This window comes from Dasypus novemcinctus, chromosome 16, assembly GCF_030445035.2.
Source record: "Dasypus novemcinctus isolate mDasNov1 chromosome 16, mDasNov1.1.hap2, whole genome shotgun sequence".
NCBI classification, from domain to species: Eukaryota; Metazoa; Chordata; class Mammalia; order Cingulata; family Dasypodidae; genus Dasypus; species Dasypus novemcinctus.
The window spans coordinates 5,580,922-5,603,755 of record NC_080688.1 but is presented as its reverse complement, the minus strand read 5'-3'; the positions used below and the strand labels follow the sequence as shown (position 1 = coordinate 5,603,755).

The 22,834-nt window shown below is 37.5% G+C and overlaps 1 protein-coding gene and 1 pseudogene across 1 annotated transcript; one reads left to right on the top strand and one right to left on the bottom strand.

Annotated features, from left to right (window-relative positions):
- The first annotated feature begins 1,175 nt into the window (after positions 1–1,175).
- LOC101421656 (olfactory receptor 14A16-like) lies at positions 1,176–2,141 on the top strand. Its single transcript, XM_012531210.2, is given in 1 exon segment — positions 1,176–2,141. A coding segment is annotated over 1 exon segment (966 nt).
- A 5,762-nt stretch (positions 2,142–7,903) lies between these two features.
- Positions 7,904–9,268, bottom strand: LOC101421220 (C-terminal-binding protein 2 pseudogene; annotated as a pseudogene).
- Positions 9,269–22,834: the final 13,566 nt, after the last annotated feature.

Here is a 22,834-nt window from a genome sequence, read left to right as displayed (position 1 = left end):
AAATAAAAAAATTGAATACTGTGAAGGAGAGAAAAAATCCAGCCATTAGATAAAACCCTCATTAAAATTTCCAAATGAGACAACAACTCTAAACTGAATGTTCTTGAGAGAGTAAGTCTAAATAATTTACACAGTAGAAGGAGGTTAGTGATTGTTCAGTATTATCATAAGAATTTTTTACTGTTCAGATTCTTGGAAGATGCGCAGAAGCTGAGATTGTGTCAGTCATGTGATAGAATGTGTGGGTAGCAAGATGGGGGCACAATTTAGCATTTGTTAATTGTCAAATTTTGATTTTTCAAAAGCAGAAAAAGTATTGTTAAGGGCAATAGAAAATATTCAGACTTTCAGCCACTTTAACAAAATATATTTGATCAGTATTAGAATGACAAGTTCATATAAACTGAAACAAAATTGGAACAATAAAGCAAAACAGTTCTTTCCATTGTCCCATAAATTCTAAACCACTCTCAATCTGAAGCAAAGCACACATCACCATCAACAAATCCTTAAGAGTGAGGAATGAACAAACATAAAGGGGAAATACGACCATTGACCAAAGTAGAATTATTATTATTGTAGTAATGGAAGAACTTGTAACAATGATATAAAAATAGTGGTTACCACAGGTTCTGAGGGGAGAGAGGAAAATAATAAGTAGGCCAAAGGGAATTTTAAGACATTGGAATTTTTATGCATGATGTTGCAATGACAGATACAGGTCAGTATATATTTTGTGAAAAGCTAAAAAATTGTATGGTAGAAAGTGTAAATCATAATGTAAACCACAGACCTTGGTTAGTAGCAATGCTTCAAAATCTGTTCATCAATTATAAAAAATGCGCCCTACTAATATAAGATGTTACTAGTAAGGAAAAATGTGAGGGGGTAGGGTGAGATACATGGGAATATCCTATATATTTTCCCGCTAGAGTTTGGATATAAGAGTTCTGTAACCCAAAACCTCTTTAAAAATGAAGTTTATTATGTTTAAAAAATGAAAAAGACAAGGATTAATGATCAATAAAATAAAATGATGTAGACTGGAACAATGTGGTAAATCGATTGTGAGAATACCATATGTAGACACTCATTATAAGTTTAATATTAAAAAACTTGATATGTATGGTTTCTTTATTCCTCTCTCCAATGTTTTGTAGATTATGAGTGCGATAATGACAAATCTCACAATTGTGACTGAATTTATTCTGACGGAATTTCCAACCAGTCAAAATATGCACATTTTGCATTCAGTGTCTTTTGCATTCATTTTTTTGTGAGCCATAATGGGGAATGTCCTCATTATAACGATAACCACTTTCGACCAGCACCTCCACACACCCATGTACTTCTTCCTGAAGAACTTATCCTTCTTGGATCTCTTCCTCATTTCAAATACAATCCCAAAGTCCATTGTCAACTCCTGGACCAACAACTCCATCTCCTTCCTTAGCTGTGTCATCCAGGTCTTTCTGTATGTTTTATTGGCAGCTGCAGAGCTGTTCCTCCTCACAGCTACATCTTTTGACCACTATGCTGTGATCTGCCATCATTTGCACTATGAAGTCATCATGAGCATGGGCACATGCATGTGCTCAGCTCTATCCTGGCTGGGTGGATGTGTGACTGCTGTGATGCACACCACTGGTACAGTCTCCTTATCCTTCTGTGGATCCAATATGTTCCATCAGTTCTTCTGTAACATACCCCAGTTATTAGCTATTTCTTGTTCAGAAAATTTAGTAAGAGAAATTGTGCCCATCCTTATTAGTGCAATTTTGGAATTATGCTGTTTCATTTTCATCATTGCCATTTCCTATGTCTACAATTTCTCCACTGTCAAGAAAATTCCATCAAAAGAATGTCAGTCAAATGCCTGTTCCACTTGCCTTCCACACTTGGTGATGATTGTATTATTTGTCTCCACTTGCTTCGTTGCTTATTCAAAGCCAATTTCAACATCCCCTTCTACTAATGATCTTGTAATATCTGTGTTCTATGCTCTGGTACCCCCGAGCTTGAATCCCTTCATATACAGACTAGGAAAAAAGGCCAGGAAGATTACTCTAGGCATATTATTGAGAGGAAAGCTCATAAAAAAAGAAATGCATCCCTTTTGTTTCAAAAGCAAATATCTATAATTATTTACCATTTGTTCATTTTCCTCCAGATTTTACAAGTAAATATTTTCAAATAAATAAATTACTTCTTTATTGGGCATTTTCATTGGGCAAAACTATGACAGTTTCCTATTTTTCTGCAAGTCTCTGGAAGCTTAAAAATTTTATATCCATTTGTTAGCACAATTTGTAAGTGGTATTCTTAAAAGAATTCTAGCTACCTTTAATATAATGGAAGGAAATATGTTTGCTTGGAAATCACTTGCAATCATTGCTAACTTTTACCCAAATATACAAAACCAACAAACAAAAACATACTCCCAAACTCTACTGTTTTATGATATTACACACCAGTTCAAAAAACTGCAATAATTTAGAATTCTTTTACATAATATGATTACTCATCCTCTGTACTAGATATCTTATTTAAATAACATCTTGCAATTAATTGTTCAAAATGTAATGCAGTGATTGCACCCATCATATTTCACTTATAGGAAAATATCTTTCACTCTATATACTCATTTAGGATTTTTAATCAAATGAAAAATGGGAAATTTATATTGATTTTTTCCCCAGAGAAATACATGAGAATCCCAAAGGAATAGAGGAACTATGATTCAAGTCTAATTTGAAAAGAATATTAATTTGCGTGATGTTTTCTTTTTGTCTGCCTGAAAACTTGCTTACAAATAAAATTATATAAATAAAAATAAAATCCCATACTTTATGTTCTTAATATTATTCATAGTATTTTTTATTTTAAATCTCATTATGTTTATTTTTGAGGGTTCTCCTTTGTCCTCAAATTTTTCTTTCGATGATTAATGATAGAATTTCTATTAGATATCTCACAGCTAACACATTCTTTTTTTAACTATTATATATGAATTACATTCCTTCAATATATAAAATATTAGGTTGAAATAAAAATAGAAATTTATGTAAATATGAATTATTCTAAAACATAGGTATTATAAATTCCATATTTCTCAATTAGTATTCATGACATGTTATGAAATACAAACTCTCAATATGTGATGCCATGTTTATCCAGTAAATCTCTGGGAGCACATAATTATTTCTCCAGAACATTTCATATTTTTCAATATATATTAGGTCTAAATAAATACTTTTTTAAGAAAGTAATTATTATGTGATTTCCATAAGGTCTGAGTTTATTTGAATTCAGCAATTTATAGTCTAATGTGCTCTTCTCTGTTACATGGAGTATTTTTTTACATCATGATATAACATAAGATCTTTTTACTTTATTTATTCTGCATGCAGAGTAACTTGATCATACTTTGATTTTAAACTTTAGTGTAAATCATTTACTCATATATCCTGTTAATTTATTGTTGTGCTATAAAATATTATTAATATTAAATATTCTAATATTCAATAAAATAAAAACTAGATTTCATCCCTTTTAATAAAATGTAAGCAAAATATTATATTTTATTGTGATGTTTCACACACATATAACATATATCAGCCCAAGTGTGAAGTTGGTATTATTCTAAATAATTGAATACACTACTCTGATAGTTACATCAGTTCTTCTGTTTTTTGACTTCATAGTGATTGTACCTTACTATTCAGCCAACAATTATTATTATTATTAATATTATTGGTAAATGAGGTGATACTGAACTTGCTGTGTTAGCCTTTTAACATAGGCATTCCAAGTATTATGTCAATATGCATGTGCTGGCAATGAGTCATGAAAAACTGCTGATAATCATTGGTTAATTATTATTGGCTGAGAATATTTATGTCTTTTACTGAATAGACATGCAGATTTCTTCAAATAAGCTTCTGTGTGATATTAGCTTATTTTGTTGTAACAAGATTCTCTCAAAACAAACAAAAATCAAATGCACTTAGGAAACTTCCCAGCACCAAGCATAGTTCCCAGTTATTCAGAGAAGAATATTACCATGTGCTATCAGGGAATTCTTAGGAAATAACCCAATTTTGTCATCTTGAATCTAGAAAGTTACCTCCTTCCTGGACTTTGATATGGAGTATAGAAAAAAAATTGGAATCAGTTTCACCACCATGATGGTTTGAAACTGTGTGCACCCCAGAAAGAAACACTCTAAAAGTTAAGAATAGCTTATTAGGAGATAGAAAGCCCGAAAAGAGTACTGATGCTTAATGTATGTAGAGATTTTGATTAACTTGATTTTAAAAGTATGGGAAAATATGGCAAGAATGTGGTGAGGATGGGAAAATACAATTAATTTAAAAATATAGATTATAGTTAATAATACTGTAATATTCTTGTCTCAATATGAAAGGTGTACTATATTTATAATAGGTGGTTATGGAAAAAATATACCAAATGTATACTATAGACTATAGTTAGTGATAATAATCTAATGATATTATCTCATAATTCATAACAAGTGTTTCACAACAAATGTAGTGTGTTGGTGGAAGGGTGTTGTATGGGAATTCCACACATGTATAAGATTATTTTATAATTTCATAACTTCTCTAATAAAAATATATTATAAAAACTTAATCCATTCCCATGGGTATGGACCCATTTTAAAAGGCAACATTTGATGAGGCTTCTTCACTTATGTGTGTGAACTACCTTATTCAGAGAGGGTATTAATCTTCTTACAAGATTCCAAAATATACATGGAATGAATACAAAGAAAGCACAAAAGTCAGAAGGTGAAAGCAATAAAACATGGATGACAAGAGAGAGACCAGCAAATGTCACTGTATGCATTACTCTGTGGCAGAGGAGCGAAGGATCACCAGGAGTCTGTCTTTGGGAGGAAAGTATTGCCAAATGATGCCTTGAATTAAATATTTTTCTCAGCTTCAATATTCTAAGCAAATAAATTCCCATTAATAAGTCAAACCATTTCATGGTATCTGCTTTCAGCAGCCTAACCAATAGAAACACTCTCTATGCCAGTTTTTTTATTTTTTTTGTGTGTGGGGGGGGGAAGAAACTCCTTTTCTAATAAGTTTACAACAAAGAGCATGTTATTCACTGTAAGAAGTGAAAATAAAAAAATAATAAATTAATAACATGATAATTTGAGAAGGGGCTTAGAACCCATGAGGCAGAAGGATGGGACTTTCTTGCTTACAGTTGCTGACTCTCTCTGTTCCTTGGAGGGTCATTGTCGGTCTTCATTTTCTTGTTAGTTGTACTAGGTGAATCCAATGAACTGGAGAGTAGGTGTTGTAAACCTGTTGAAAATCATGGCCCAACTGGCACATGGACTACCCAAAGATTTAGACATACAACTATCAGCTCTAGTACTAACTGTAGGTTCATATGGAGGGACAGGAGATTCTTGTGTAGAGAAAATACGAGTCCAATTCTATCACAACAGGAAGCATAAATTACAATGTAGGGCCTGCTGGCATGGTACCAGTCTCCTGAGCTATCTGTCTGGACAATAGTATCTGGATATCTCCAGAGTCATCAGGGTTACCTCTATTTGGGTAGTATCTACTTTGGCAGTCAAAGAGATCCTGCTGAGACATAAAAAAGCCACTTTAAAGTCTCTTACCCATATAAACTCATTTGTCTTTAAATTTTCACCCTTTTGGTCAAGGCCTTTTTCCAGTTACATTGCTAGTTTGTTCTTGGTAACCATCCCTCAGTGCCAGGGAAGCTCATTCCTGGTAATGGTGCCCCATCCTGAGGGGAAGGTAATGCATTCATGTGCTGAGTTTTGGATTAGAGAGAGTTCACACTTGAGCAACAAAGAGACTCTCAGGAGGTAACAATTAGACATCCTATAATATTATACTGTTTCAATTTCTGAAGTAAAATTTCATAACTACAGCTATTACCATTAAGGGCCTGTCAATGGTCCATCCTCCTTCAGTAGTGACTGTTCCTGTCCTCAAGGGATTCTTGCTGTCCCTTTAGAGAATGTAGCAGAGCTCAGCAGGTTGGGGATTTGATATTTTCCTCATGGATCACAAGGGGTAAGTGTGAATGGTGCTACTCCCATTTCCATGTCTTAATTCCTGGACCCATGAATCCTGACTATTGCAGAAAAAGCATGATAGATTGGATGCAGATTTTTAGCATACACAGTATCCTGGGGAACATTGCCCCAGCCCTGCAAGGTATTGTCATCTAGTTGGTGCCATAATTGAGTCTTCAAAAGGCCATTCCACCATTCAATCAAGATTCTTTAGGATGAAGGGGGACATGGTAAAACCCATGAATTCCATAGGCATGTGCACATTCACACACATCATTTGCTGTGAAATGGGTTCCATGATCAGATGCGGTGCTGTGTGGAATGCCATTTGATAAATCCATGAATGGTAATTTTGGATGATTCATTGCATATAAGAAATGCAAAGCCATATCTGAAGCATGTGTCTGTTCCGGTTAAAACAAATTGCTACCCCATCCATGATGGAAGTGGTCCAATGTAGTCAACCTGCCACCATGTAGCAGGCTTATCACCTTTGGGAATGGTGTCATATCAGGGGCTTTATGTGGGTCTGTGCTGCTGGCACTTTGGGCATAAAGCAGTGACTGTAGTTAAATCAGCCTTGGTAGGGGGAAGTTCATTTTGCTGAGCTCATGCATAACCTCTATCCTACCTTCATGGACATTTTAAAAAATTATTATTATTTTTGAAAACTGCACTGAATGCATTTAGTCCACCTTTAAAATAAACAAATACAGTAATGGTAAGTCACACTAAAACAAAACATACTTCTGATAGCCATTATTTTTCTGTTTGGGATAGTTTTAAAGTTTTTTTTTTTGTCACAAAAATAGGAATGTACCTATAGAAAGGCTCAAAATAGGCCATCTTTTTAAACAAAAAGGCAATGATTCACAAAAGACTATGAACATCACGTAACTAATTGATACAAATCTAATAGGGTTTGTTAAAGTCAGTTACATCTAAAAACATATCTAAAGTGTTCTTGTATAAAATATCACGTGAAGAAAAGAAGACTTTATCAATGTCTGAAAAAGTGGGTTTGTTCATAGATAATCTGACAAGTTACCATAAAAAGTGTTTCCTGAGATGTAAGGAATTGCAACATTATTCTTCTTGAACACTTTTAAGTTCAAGAATTTCCACTCAATAAAATAGCTGAGGATCTGAAAATGAGAAAATATATTTGAGTACAAACAGCTTGTGAAACTTAATACTTTCTTTTTTTACATCATCAGAGGGTACTATTGAACTTCAGACAATGTGCCCACTCAGTACACAGTTCAGATGTGAGAAAACACTTCTCTGTACAGGAGCTGTACAGTCTTCCACCCTCTGCTTGCAGTGGTCTAACACAGGCAAACAGTTTTCTCCCCCATTTTGTAGTAACTTAATCTTCCTAAAATCTTCCCAAAAGAGGTAACCAGCCCCATGAAACAAAGGGGCTAGAGTCATAGGGTGGGGATTTCCTCTATTATATTTTTTATTTCAATGTTTGGAACTCTTGATGCAACATTCTATTGCAAGGTGCTCAGGACCTGCTGTGTCCAAGGAACTGATAAAGGAAAAAGATCTATTTATTCATTGTGACTTGATGCACAGATGAAAAACTTAACACACAATAACAGAAGTTGGTCGTTAGTAAATCATGTCCTAGTTTTTCACACTTGGGAAGCAGAGGACTTCAGTTTTCCCATACCCCGGCTTCTAGCTCTTTTGTAGTTTTAACACTGCCACATTAATGATGCATTATGTCCAGAATCAGTTAAAAAGACCATGTCAAATTCCTTTTCTCTTAGTTCATTAACTTTTCACTGTCTCTTGGTCCCAGGTTTATTCTGAACGATTACCTTACAACCTTCTCTGCTATTGCTCTTTGGGGTGCTCTCGATTGTCCCTGTGTTTTTTGGGCTGGTTGAGAGAAGGAGTTTAGGAAGGGTGTGCCACCGTGGGGAGGTTGTGTGTCACCAGGATGCCTCCGGGGATGATCCCTTCCATGGTTACAGAAAGGCCTCCCGGAGCTACGCCCATGATGCCTGGTGGGTATCTGTATGCGGCACCATTGAGCTCTGGATGAACTGCTTGCTGATCTATTACTGACCAAGAAGCTGTTGTAACAAAAATTCCTTGTTCACACAGTTTCTTAAGCTTTCTGGGATGCGACTTGTGATTGCTCAGCGGATCTCAGTAGCAGCTGCCTCCGTCATCTCTAGTGATGCTTGCTCACTATACCAAGCTATGTGTAGAGTACAGATTAGATTCGGTGCACCTTTCAGTGGGCCCTGAGCAAAGTTAAAAGGCTCCGATTCGTGCACATCAAGGGCAGCCCCTCGGATCCTTCCTCCCTTGAGGGCTTGGGCTAAGGCTTTCTCGTCCACTAGTCCACTGCGGGCTGCATTCACTAGGAATGCCCCTTGCCTCATCTGCTTGATAGTAAAGTCGTTGACGAGGTGGTGGTTATGTTCATTGAGATTACACTGCAAGGAGACGGAGTCGCTCTGATACAGCAAGTCCTGCAGCGTGTAGTTCCTCTGCACGCCCAGGGACCGCTCTACACCATCCTGCAAGTAGGGGTCATAAAGCAGAACACTGAATCCAAAGGCCTTGGCTCGAACAGCAACCGCCTGCCCCGAGCGACCGAAGCCAATGAGGCCCAGCGTCTCCCCGCAGCTGCGGGCTGCGCCGGAGGCCACCTCGCCAATCTGCTCCACACTCTGGAGTCAGTGCTTTCCCGGAGTGCCTGGTACAGCCACGTGTTCCGCCGGAACAGGTTGAGCATGTGGCAGACGGTGGAGTCGGCCGTCTCTTGCACCGCTGCCGCCCGGATGTTGCACACGGCGATGCCGAGCTCGCCGCGGCCTTGATGTCCACGTTGTCGTAGCTGCTGCCTATCTGCACCGTCACTCTCAAGGCCTTGAACTTCTCCAGGTCTTCGCTGGTGAGGGCGATGGTGCGGTACATCATCGCTCCAACCACCTCGTTTACGACCTTCTCGTGGATCTCCTGTGTGGACTGCGCGTCACAGAAGGCCGAGGCGGCGAGTTCCTTCCGGAGGGGCATCTCCGCAGGGCAGTCCCTGCAGTCGAGCAGCGCCGCCAGGGGGCGGGGGAGCAGGTGCATGACCTGGGGGCGGACACCTTCACAAATTCTGTCCAGTCGCTGTCGCTTGACTTTGTGCTTATCCACATGGGCCATTCTATACGGAACTTTGCAACTCTCTGATTCAAAAGGCAAAGCAGTCCTCTAAGAACTTAGGGTTCGGGAACTCGAAGGAGGCTCGCGCTGTTACTGCCACTACTAACCCAATATTTATCTGTCCACAAACTCTATAGTTCACACGAAGCACTATCCATCTTTATAAGGGACTATAGCTTCATTGGTTCGAAATCATTTAAGGCGATGAAACCCTTGTCCCGGGCCGCCGGCATCCACAGCGAAGGGTGCCCACCTGGGAAGCTGCAGCGGCGGCCTTCATGGACATTTTGTTCATGAACTCATAGGACAATGGCAGGTTGAAAGATGCAGAGTGTTAGTCACGGAGTGGATCATCTTATCCACTTGATTATAAAATTTCCCTATACTGAAGTCACCCTCTGGTGAACATTCACATGGAACACAAACATCTTCATGATTTTTGCCCATTCAGAAATGTCTATACACATATTTCTTCTCCTGACTTCTTTGTCAATTTTCCAGTCCATGTTCCTTTCAAGTCTCTGACCAAGCAGTCAAACCACTGGCAACAGTCCATGAATCAGTGTACAAAGGGACCTTTGGCCAATTCTTTTTCCAAGTAAATTGAACAACCAGGTGCACTGCTCGAAGTTCTGCCCAATGGGAGGATTCTTCCTCACCACTGTCCTTCAGGGACATCATAGAAAGGGCTTGCAGTGCAGCAGCTGTCCTCTTTTGGGGGTATCTGCCTACTATGCATAACCATCTGTAAGCCAGGCCTAAGTTTTCTCTTCCTCAGTCAAGTGATTGAAAGGAACTCCCAAGAGGCAAAAGCTTTTGGTTGTAATAAGAAGTTTACATTTCAGGGTTGATGATCATGGACGTTTTGTGCTACTTACTCATGTAACTTTCTTGTGCCTTCAGGGTCTGCTTGAGCCTTGTCTCTTATATACCACATCCAATGTGTTATGGAGTGTTGCTGTGCAGATGCAACTTTATGGTTTGGTGGATCAGACAATACCAAGCTCATGATTGGCAACTCAAGTCTTGCGGTAACTTGATGGCCCATGGTTAAGCATTCAGTCTCTACTAAGGCCCAGTAGCAGGCCAAAAGCTGTTTCTCAATAGGATAATAGTTAACTGCAGAGGATGGCAGTGCTTTGATCTGAAAGCCTAAGGGTCTGCATTGTGGATCTCATATAGGGGTCTGCCAAAGTCTCCAGACAACATTTCTATTTGCCACTGAAAACTTCAAGGATGATTGGACCTGCTGGATCATATGGTCCAAGAGTTAGTGTATCTTGAACATCAGTTTGGATATGTTAAAAAGTCTCCTCTTTTCTGGTCCCCAATCAGAAGTAGCAGTTTTCCTGGTCACTCTGTAAATGCACCAGAGTAGCACACCAAAATGAGGAAATTGTTGTCTCCAAAATCCTAAGAGATGAACTAAGTGATGTGCATTTTTTGGTTGTAGGATGGTCCAGATGGAATAGCTTATCTTTAGCTTTGGAAGGGATAGGTCAACATGTTTCACACCACTGAACACCTAGAAATTTCAGGAAGGTGAAAGGCCCATGTAATTTGTTGGATGTATCCCCAATCATCTCTCACCCAAATGCCTTAACAATAAGCTGAGAGCCCTTGCTACTTCTTGCTCAAGACATCTTATCAACATATCATCAATAAAATGCACCAGTGTGATGTCCTGTGGGAGGGACAGAAGATCAAAGTCCCTACAGACAATATTAGGAAATGGGGCTGGAGAGTTGATATAGCCCAGAGGCAAGGCTGTGAAAGCACATTGCTGGCCTTGGCAGCTGAAAGCAAACTGTTTCTGGTGTTCCTTACTAATGGCAATTGAAAAAAAGCATTTGCCAGATCAACATCTGCATACCAGGTACGAGAGGATGTGTTGATTTGATCAAACAATGAAACCACATCTGGGACATCAGCTACAATTGTAGTCACCACCTAGTTAAATTTACAATAATATACTGTCATCCTTCAAGAGCCATCTGTTTTCTGCACAGGCCAAATAGGAGAGCTGAATTGAGATATGGTGGGAATCACTACTCCTGCATCATTCAGATCATTGATGGTAGCACTAATCTCTGAAATCCCTCCAGAAATCTGGTATTGCTTTTGATGTACTATTTTCCTAGATATGGGCAGTTCTAGTGGCTTCCACTTGGCCTTTCCTACCATAATAGCCCTTACTCCACAAGTCAGGGATTCAATATGGGGATTCTGCTAGTTACTATGTCTTTTCCAATTATGCATTCTGGATTTGGGGGAATAACCTCAGAATGGTCTGGGGAAAGAGCTGTCCCACTGTGAGACACACCTGAGATAAAACCCAATCAATCACCTGAGCTCTGTAAGACCTTGATCTGCCTGGTCTACCACAGTGATATTTTGGGTGGAATTTAGTTTCGCTGGTACTTACCTCAGGGTTGGGAGGAGGTCCACAGACTCTGGGGCAGGCAGAAGCTGGACTGGACAGTGCAGGCATTAGTTCGACTGGTACCCACCTCAGGGCAAAAGGAAGTCCAGAATCCCTGGGGCAGGCTGGAAGCTGGGTGATTCATGGTTGATATAGTATGGACTACACAGGGTAGGCCATCACAGGTATTTCTGGAAAATTCTCAGCAGAATTTAGGATTCCAATATCTCCACTGACATCATCATTGTCCAATGTCCCAATCCCAATCTGCATGGTTACACTCTTTTCCAATCAATGCCTTCACTTTATTTTTAATACCTTTTTTAAAGATAGCTTAGATTACCAAAATGTTACATAAAAAATAAAAGGGATTCCAAATGCTCCATTACCTACCACTCCCACACTTTCACACATTAACATCATCAGCATGGTAAATTTGTTACAGTATGGAAGCATTGCCACTAACCTCACATCATAGTTTACATTATAGTTTACACTCTGTCCTGCATGATTTTGTAAATTACAATAAAATATATAATGGCCTGTATCAGTCATTGTAAACATTATATAGTACAATTCCAATATCCAAAAAACGTCACTATATTACATCTTCTTTTCCCTCTACATCCCCTCAGAACCTCTGGTGACCACTGCATCCACATCAATGATAAAAGTTTTCCATTTCTAGAATACCAATAAGTCTATAATAGAATAATAGTGTCTATTTTTGTCCATTGTTCATTCCTTAACATTGAGGATTTTGGGATGGTGGTGCCTACTCTGTCTCTAACTGAGAGGGTGCTTAGATCCCAAGGGGCAGATGGATAAGATTATTTTGCTTCAAGTTATAGACTCTCTGTTCCTTGAGGTGGGTATCTCCTTGTTAGTTGTCCTGGGTGAGTCCAATGAAGTGAAGAACGTGTGTTGGAACTCTGCTGAGATCCAGAGCCGAACTGGCATATGGACAGACCAAAGATTTAAATCTCTTGGAACTACACCTATCAAATAGTCATGTTTTGGGAAACCACAAATTAGTCCAACTCTGTCACACTGGGAAGCTTAAATACCCACTGGCAGGGTGCCAAATCCCAGGGTTATCTATCTTGTCTATAGTTTTTGGATGTCTCTAAGTCCTTCAGGAGCCCTATTCTTTGAGGCCATATTTAATGTGACAGTCAATGAGATCCTGCTGAGATATGCATAAGAGTAACTGCTGGAATGACCTCCTGACTCAATTTGAAATCTCTTAACCATTAAAACAGATTTGAATTTGCACTTTTCCCATTTTGATCAAGGCCTTTTTCCAGGTTCATTGCTAGTTGGTGCTTCGTAATAATCCCTAGGTGCCAAAGAGTCTCATATCCAGGTGTCATGTCCCATGATGGGGGGAATGTGGTGTGTTTATATGTTGGTTGCTTAGAGACACCACATTTGAGCAACAAGGAATCCCTCAGGAGGTAATGTTTACAACATATAATACCAAGCTAAATTTCAATTTCAAAAGGAAACGTTCATAAGCACAATCATCAATATCAGGGGCTGTTGTCCTTGGAGTTTGAGATTTTAGTTTCCTTTGTATCTCTGCTGCTCATACAATGATAATCTGGTTCTGATTTTCAGAGATTTCAAGTCTGCAGCTTCATGAAACAAGATTTTCTTTCAGACCAATAATAGAAGATTTCACATCATTCATATCGTATTTAGGTTGCCAATTTGAGGCCCTTATCTCATTCCTTTCTTTTGTAAATGTATCCAGAGTATCTAGGCAGAGCTAGCCAAAATCATTATACATTTTGACCCCACAAAATTCTGTTAAGTGATTGAAAACACTCTCACCCAGACCCTTGCCCTTTATAAGTGTGGATGTATTGCTATCCAGTGATGATAATTTGCTTGTCTCCATTTCTATTGGCAACTTATGCCATGGACTGTTAGTGGTCTCTTCATAATTTGAAAGGGAGTTTAGTACCTTTGACACCAATTAAAGTAGAGTCAGTTGCAAAACTCCCAGAACCACATCAGCAATCCCATGCTTAAGATTCTGTTCATCAACAACCAATCTTGGTATGAAGCTTTATTTTTCAGGGTTCTCTAGAGAAACAAAATTGTAAGGAGATACATGTGAATAGTATGAGATTTTATAAAATTATCTTATGTGACATGGATTGCACAAGTCCAGATTCCACAGGCAGGCTACAATCCAGGGGCTCTGATGAAAGTCCAATGAAGGTTCTGAAAAATTCTTTCTGCATGCTGAAATCACAGCCTGCTTTAAGTCACACAACAGCTTGCATAAAGTGTCACTCATTGCTGATGGCACTCTCCCTGGTTGTTTGTAGATGTAATCAATTATCTATGCAGTAAACTCACTGCTGACCAAAGGCCATAAATCTCCTTGGATAACAATTAAACCAGTGCTTGCCAGACCAAACAATTAGGTACAATTACATGCCCAAGTTTACACATTAGCTTAACCATCATAAGGGATATGGAAAAAAGAATCCAAAATATACATTATGGGCAATAGTTAGTGATAATAGTCTAATGATATTATCTCATAATCTGTAACAAATGTTCCACAATGTTGTGATGTGTTTGTGAAGGATTGTTGTATGAGAATTCTACACATGTGCATTATTGTTTTGTAAGTTCACTACTTCTGTAATAAAAATGAGACTTTAAAAATAGCATGGCCCAACTATATGCTGTTTACAGAATACCTTAAATTCAAAGTTGAATTAGGTTAAAATAATAAGGAAATCAACTCTAACATATAAGTAGTCATAAAGCTGGGGTGATTATTCTAATATCAGACAAAATAGACTTCAAATCATAAATTTTTAAAGGAGACATATAGTCATTGCATACTGATAAAGGGATATTTCATGGGGAAGGTGGAGCAATTATATTTATATATATGCACCTAATAGCAGAGACCGAAATATTTGAAGTAAATACAGATTTCAAGGGAGAAATTGATGGTTCTACATTAGTAGTAGGTAACTTTAAACGCCACTTTCAATAATTGATAAAACATCTAGTCTGAAGATCAGTAAGCTAATACACATCTTTAATAATACTTTAAAACAACTATACCTTAAAAACATATATAGAGGACTTTACCCAAAAAAACCAGAATACACATTATTCTCAAGTGCACAAGGTAAAATCATACTATGTATATTCTCTAAACACAGCAGACTGGAGCCAGACATGGATATCCAAAGGATAAATGGAAAATTCACAAAAATGAAGAAATTAAATAATCATAAACAACTGTTGGAAACTGAGGCATAGTGGTCTTGCATGGAGAGACATGCTGTTTCCATGGCTTGTAACCTAAGTAATGCAGCAATTAAGAGTTCAAGCAAACAAGATGAAGCTTTTAAAGGCTGAAAGAAAAGATGAACACATACAATTTGTAGTCAGATAGAACACTTAGACTTTGCTTGAGATAGATTTTTTTAATTCCCTTAGATCATGAGTAATATCAATAGTTAACTGCATGTTGCTGCTTGTTCTATGTAGACTGGGGCATATAAAGAGCCCCTTGTAAACAATAAAGCTGTCTCAGGAGTCCCTAATGGCAGATCCCCTGACCCCAGCTCTCTCTCTTTCTTTCTTTTTGTGTCATTCTCTCTTTCTCTTTCTTTCATTCCTGATACCCTTCGGGCCCAAATCTCCAACATTCAATGTGTTTAAAAGGAAATCAGAAGAGAAATTAGGAAATATCTTGAGGTGAATGAAAATACATCATGCTAAGCTTATAGAATTCATCAAAGGGAGCATAGACAGGGAAATTTATTGTTGTAAATGCATACATTAGAAAAAAGGAGATACTGTTGTAGAATTTGAGAGAGGTTCAATTATTTGTGTATAGAAAGGCCAGGACTCGGGAATGATTTTGAGAAGGAAAAATGGTTTATTGATGGCTGGCCAGACTCGGGAGCTTCCCGTGGCAAACCCGAGCCCTGAACAAGATTTTTGAGTCTCTTTTATACAGAGAGGAAAGGTTAAGTGGTCCTTTTGTTTCAGTTCTCAATAGGCTTGAATTAGCATATGTATCTTCCACATCTTAGGTAAGCTTTTAGCATGGACTTCATACATTCTAGATAAGTGTTTAGCATATTTGGTTTGCATTTCCCCTGAATATTTAAAGTTTATAGACCTTGCATTGTTAAACTGTTTCCTGGGACTGGAGTCCTTGCCATGGTCACCAAGGGCAGGACTGCAGCCTCTTACTGTCTCACACCCACAAGTCACAGACAGCTTAGGTTATCTCTGAAGAGACAAAGAGCCTCCCACCCATAACCCACATCAATACAACCTAGAATATATGCTCCCAGGAGACAGGATGAGGGTTGAGAAGGGTTAATGATGTTTAATGTGTGCAGAATTTTCATTAGCTTGACTATAAATATGTGGGAATGGATAGAGTTGATGGGAACATATCATGGTAAGTATAACTAACATTTCTGGTTTATAAGTGGGATTGTACAAAAAGGAGCATTCTAGGAATGTAAATATCATTTGAAAGAAAGTTCAAGAATAATCTAGTGAGTGAATAACATAGTGAACCCAGAGGTAGATGAGATTGTGGTTAATAATAGAAATGCAAATAAACCAACTAGAACAGATGTATGTCACTAATATAAGTTGGTAAGAATATAGTGATGCATGGAAAAAATATACTTAATATAATTTATGGACTATATTTAGCAATATGGTAATATTGTATCAGTGTCAAAGAATGTAATATATCACTCTGAGGGCCAATAATAGGGATGTATAGGAATTTTTATTTTGGACTAAGGAATACCTTCAACTGTTTGAGGGCAGTGACTGCAGAAATCTGTTAAACATAGGAACCACTGAGTATACACTTTGGGTATTATGTAAAAGGCATGGGACTGTATAATAGTCAACCATGTGTTGGAAGATGGATGGTGGTTAACAGTACAAATATGAGACTGTTCTCTCATGAACTATAACAAATATACAATGCAAATACATAGTTTTAATAGTAGGCAATTTATGGAAAAATACACCACCTCTAAGTTATGGACCATATTTTGTGGTAGTAGTCTGATCATGTTTTTTCATAACCTGAAGAAAACTTTCCATAATAATATAAGTTGTTAGTGTAGGGGTAAGATATGGGAATTCTGCACAATGTGCATGGTTGTTTGTGAACTCAGAAGTTCTCCAATAAAAATAAATTAAAAAGAAAAAGAAAAAAATATATACTTCAAATTCAGAGACATAAACTCAAAAGAGGAAGAACTAGAAACAACAGTAAATTAAACAAGAAGCAAACAGAATTAATGAAACAAAAATATTGGGGTGGATCTAAATGAAATAGGAAGAGCAATAAAGACAATCAACAAAACAGAAATTGGTTGTTTGAAATGATCAATAAAATTGACAGACTTTAGCTACACAGACAAAAGAAAAAAGGAAGTAATAAAAATAATTTAAATTGGAAAGGAAAAGTGGGACATTAAACCTGACCCTGATTAAATAAAAAGGACTATAAAAAGATACTATGATCCACTGTATACCAATAAATTAGATAACTTAGATGAAATGGATAAATTCTTAGAAAAGCACAAATACCAACATTGAATCAAAAATAAATAATAAATAGATCTACACAGATGAATTACACCATGTCAACACAGCAAAGGGGAAAAAAATACATGGTCATCTTACTGGTGCAGAAAATGCATTTGGCAAAATCCAGTGCTGTTTCTTGATAAAAATGTTAAGAACACTGAAACTTCCTCAACATGAAAAAGAGCATATATGAAAAGCTCACAGCTAACATCTTACTTAATCATGAAAGACTGAAAGCTTTTCCTCTAAGATGAGGAATAAATCAAGGATGTTCTCTGTCACCAGTGTCATTCAACACTGTACAGTAAATTCTTACTAGAGCAATTATGCAAGAAAAAGAAATAAAAGGCATACAAGTTGGAAATGAAGAAGTAAAACTCTCCTTATTTGGTGAAAGTATGATTCTATATAGATATAATCTTGAAAAATCCAAAATGGAGTTTTTAGAGCTAATAAGTAAATTCATCAAAGTGGCAAGTACAAAATCAACACCATAAATTGAGTAATATTTATACAAAAGCAACAAATAATTAGAAGAAATCAAGGAAAAATCAATTAACAATAGCAACTAAAATAATCAAATATCTAGTAATAAATCTAATCAAGTATATAAAGGACTTGTACCCATAGTTTATAAGAATTGTTTCACAAGATGCAGGATGTTGGTGTTGCGGTAATGTGTGGGATCCCTTTATGGAGATATGCATGTTTGTTTTGGAAATTCACAACTTTTATTATGCACTTATTGCTTATGGATGTTCATATATGAGTGAAAAACTTCAATTAAAAAGTTTAAAAAGTAAAATAAAATAAATTGGAAAAAATTCCTAGAAAAAATGTCAAAGAAGCCCTGAAGAAATGAAACAACATTCCATGTCCCTGCATTGGTAGACTAAATATCTTTAAGATGTCAATACTAGACAAGGAATTTTAGAGATTCAGCAAAATTCCAATCAAAATTCCAAAACAACTTTATTTGCAAAAATGGAAAAGCCCATCATCTAATTTATATGGAAGTTTAAGGGGCTTGAATAGCTAAAGCTATCTTGCAAAAGAAGAATGAAGTTGGAGGGCTCACATTTTTCAACCTTAACACATTATGACAAATCGTAATAATCAAAACAGCATAGTATTGGCACAAGGGCAGAAAAACTATACTAATGGTATAGAATTGAAAGTCCAAAAATTCATGCTCATATTTTTGGCCAATTGATTTTTTTACAAGTTGGCAAAGGACAAAGAATTGGGAAAGAATACTCTCTTCAAAAAATGGTGCTGGGAAAGCTGGATCTGTATATGCAAAAAATAAAATAAAAATAAAAGAGTATCCTCCTACCTCAAACTGTATGCAAAAATCAACTCTAAATAGATAAAAGACATAGATATATGAGCCAGTACTATCAAACTCCTAGAACAGAGAGGGAAGCACCTTCAGGACTTTATTTAGGCAATTGTTTCTTAGACTTTATAAACAAAGCAAAAACAACGAATGAAAAATAATAGATAAAGCCATCAAACTTAAAAAACAAAACAAAACAACTTTTGTGCCTCAAAGGACTATATCATGAAAATAAAATTGCAACCTGCATATTGGGGGAAAATATTTGGAAACCACATATCCAAAAAAGGGATCAATAACCAGAATATATAAAGAAATTATTCAACATATCAAAGAAAAAAAACAAACAACCCAAATAAAATACTGGCAAAATACATGAATAGAATTTTCTCCAAAGAAGGTATACAAATATCAAGAAAAACCACAAAAAGATGTTCTACACAATTAGCCTTCAGGGAAATGCAAATCAAAACCACAATTAGATACCATTTAACAACCATTAGAATGACTGATATTAAAATTAGAAAATAACAAGTATTGGAATAGACGCAGAAAAATAAGAACAATCATCTATGGCTGAGGCAATATAAACTGATAAAGCCATTATAGAAGACAGTTTGCGGTTCCTCACATTTGTAAGTATAGAAAGTCAAAACATCCTAGCAATCCCTCTACTGGATATAAACAAAATATTTGAAAGTAGGAACTTCAACAGATATTTTACACACTGATCTTCATAATGACATTATTCTCAATGGCAGAAAGATGGAAATAACCTGAAAGTCACCAACTGATGAATGTGTAAATAAAATGATGTCATTTCAGAGATTACACTTATTCAGGGAGCAGATAGATTTCACTAACTGCCACAGTAAACAAAGCTTCAAATAAGATTGCTTCTGAGGGTTATTAGGACATCAGGACAACAGAGGCAAGGCACACAGCATCATGAATTTAATACCTCTTCAGTGGGCCCTAACTGGAAATACGTGAAACTCTATCTTACCAATACAATATAATTATACTCATTTATGATTTTCTTCACCATTCTTCTATTCCTTTCCTTTGAACCTATAGTTTTCAATGTACATGTTAAGTATATTTCTTGAAGTTAAAGTCTTTGGACTGCTCAAATGCCAGATGGGCCCTCAATCCCAGCAACATAGTGAACACTCCTACTCTCCAGATCTTTTGTCTTGCATTTGACAACCAACAACACAATGATGAAGGACAGATCACGTCTCCCCTCCCCACAAATGGGAAGTATTTTCCACTGAGGGCAGGATAATTCAGGAGAGCCTGGGGCTTTCAGAGCAGACATTGTTCTGGGTTCCTCTGGATTGGGAAATGAACAATCATGGGATGGAGGGGTTGTGACTTCAAACCAAAATAGATAAATTGTTATTATGGATGTTACCTGGTGTTGATGGAAGAACTTGTAACATTTATATAAAGAGAGTGATTGACAAGAGTTCAGAAGGGATGGGTGGATGAATAGGTGGGGAAGGACATAATTGAGGCAGTGAGATCCTTCTTTATAATTCTGCAATGATGGATACATGATATTTTGCATTTGTCAAGGCCTATACAACTGTACAGCACAAAGTATAAACCATAATGTAAACTATAGACTTTGATTAGTAACTGTAATAATCAGCCAATAGGGTCTTGATGTAAAGTACAAGAAATCTGTTGGCTTTTATAAGATTATTTATTTGGGGTAAAAGCCTACAGTTAAAAGCCTAAAGAGTCCAACTCAAGGTTGCTTTCTCATCATTCAGTAGTCACATGTTGAAGTAAAATGGTCATTGATCTCTGTCTGGTCTCTTGGGCTCTCTCAGCTTCTCAGCTGCTCTCTTCTCTTCAGTTGCAAAATTATCAGTGGATTGGCTTATCTCTCTTGCCAGGGCTTAATTTTTTGAGACTTCTTTCTATCACATTGAAGGACTGAAATGATCAAGGTCTCTCTTCTTTCCTTATGTCTTCTTGAATGAGTGTCCATTTATTTCAGCCCACCAAGGGGGCAGGGAGTCACACCTTACTGACATAGCCCAATCAGAGGCCCTAATTTGATTTTATCAAGTAAACCTAAATCCTCTGTCTACTACAATCAAAGAATATCACAGACTGAGGAATAGATTAATTCACAAATACAATCTTTCTCTTTTGGAGATTCATAAATCATCTTAAACTGTTAGAGTAGCAATGCTTTAATACTGGATCATAAACTGTAACAGATGTACCACTTAAACTAAGGTGTCAATAATAGGGGTAACTAAGTGTGTTTGTGATGAGGTTATATGGGAATTCCCTATATTTTCTCTGTGTTTTTATATAAATGTAATTCTAAAATTTCTTTAAAAATAAAGTTTAAAGAAAAAGTAGTATATATATATATAGTGTATATATATATATATATATAGTGTATATATGTGTAAACGGGATTGAAAGAGGAAATGATAGATTGTATATATAGTATCAGAATAAAAATTTTTTTAATTTATCAATTTATACTCCACAGTGTAACTTAAATTGATGTGGGCTCTGGGTGGAAGGCTCTTTGTCTCTTCAGAGATAACTGAGTTGTTTAACTTGTGGGTGTGGAACGGTAAGAGGCTGCAGTCCTGCCCTTAGGGACAGTGGCAGCGGCTCCAGTCCCAGGAAATGTTTAACAATGCAAGGGCTATAAACTTTAAGTATTTAGGGGAAATGCAAAAAGTAAATATGATAAAAGCTTATCTAGACTATCTGGAGTCCATGCTACAAGCTTACCTAAGATGTGGAAGAGATACATGCTAATTGAAGCCTATTGAGAACTGAAACAAAGGGACCATTTGGCCTTTCCTCTCTGTATAAAAGACGTTTGAAAATCTTGTTTGGGGCTCGGGATTCAAACAGAAGTTCCCGAGTCTGGCCAGCCGGCAATAAACCATTTTTCCTTCTCAAAATCATTCCTGAGTCCTGGCCTCTCTATACTCAAATAATTGCGCTTCTTTCTAATTCCACAACATTTTTGGTGACTCTGGTGGGATAACAAATGAAGGCCAGAGACGGTAGCATTTTGCTGCCCCTTCCAAATCCCCGAGGAGGCCGGGAGGACTCGGGTGAACCCCAAATCTGGGTGCCCCTGGATTAAATTTAATCCAGAAAAGATGTGGGCTCCACCAGAATCTTCCCGACAAAAATTGAGGGCAATGGAAGGTCTGAAGAGAAGGATTCTGGGAACGAAAAAGAACTCTGAACATGGAAGAAGGTAAGACTCCCCGGGTGAGCACAGTCTGGAAGGCCCTAGCTTTAATTGCTAGGAAGGGGAGGCTGATCACCTCCCGAGAGAACCCTAGTAGCCCCAGAAGGCTGGGGGGAAGCCGTTCTCTCTAGGCTTGGGAAAAGGAGGAAAACTGGGGAAAAGCCCTGGTGGTTTGGGTTTGTCTAACTGTATGTTAGAATCTGGTACTGGTCTTATATCCACTAAAGGAGTGGAGTCTCGATTTTAATAGGAAGGGCTATTTATAGGTTCAAGTCCTAATGTCCTGGAAATTGGTCTAGATTAAGGAAACCAAAACTTGGTTACAGGAAAGTGGATCGGCTTTTCTGGTGGAGCTTGGTCTGGGTGTAAAGTTTAAACAGTGGAAAAGTCTAGCTGAAATCTTTTGTTATGGTGCTAATTTGGAATGAATTCGCTTTATACCAAATGTTAAGTGTTCTGAGGTTTGTGATGGCTGTGGGGGCAGCCATGGTGAAAATAAATATATAAATTTGTGAGTCAGATTAGTGACCTTTGTGCTTCTGTCTGTGTCAGCTCAATGCTAGTGTTGGAGTTGTGTCCTTATGTAAAGTAGAATTACAGCTGAGCTGGAGCCCTCCCTTGCCATTGGCAAGGGGGTGAAATGATTCTGGTGCAAAAGCTGAGGAGTCTGGATGTTTGCGGAGTCTAGATGTTTGTGCATGCTCTGCTGTCTTGTCTCTGGTCTGGCCCTTTGCCGGGGCTTGGAGGCCATCTGTGTCCGCGCCACGCACCCAAGTTTCTTGGGGATATCCCAGTCAGGGTGGCTGCGTCCCTGGGAGAGTTGCCAAATTTGAGTAGGTTCTGTCTGCCCATTTTGGCTGAAAGCTGGAAAGGGGGGAGTGGCTTGCCCCTTTCCAGTGAGTCCACCCTTCTATTCATAAGCCGCATTCCTGTTTGTTGTGC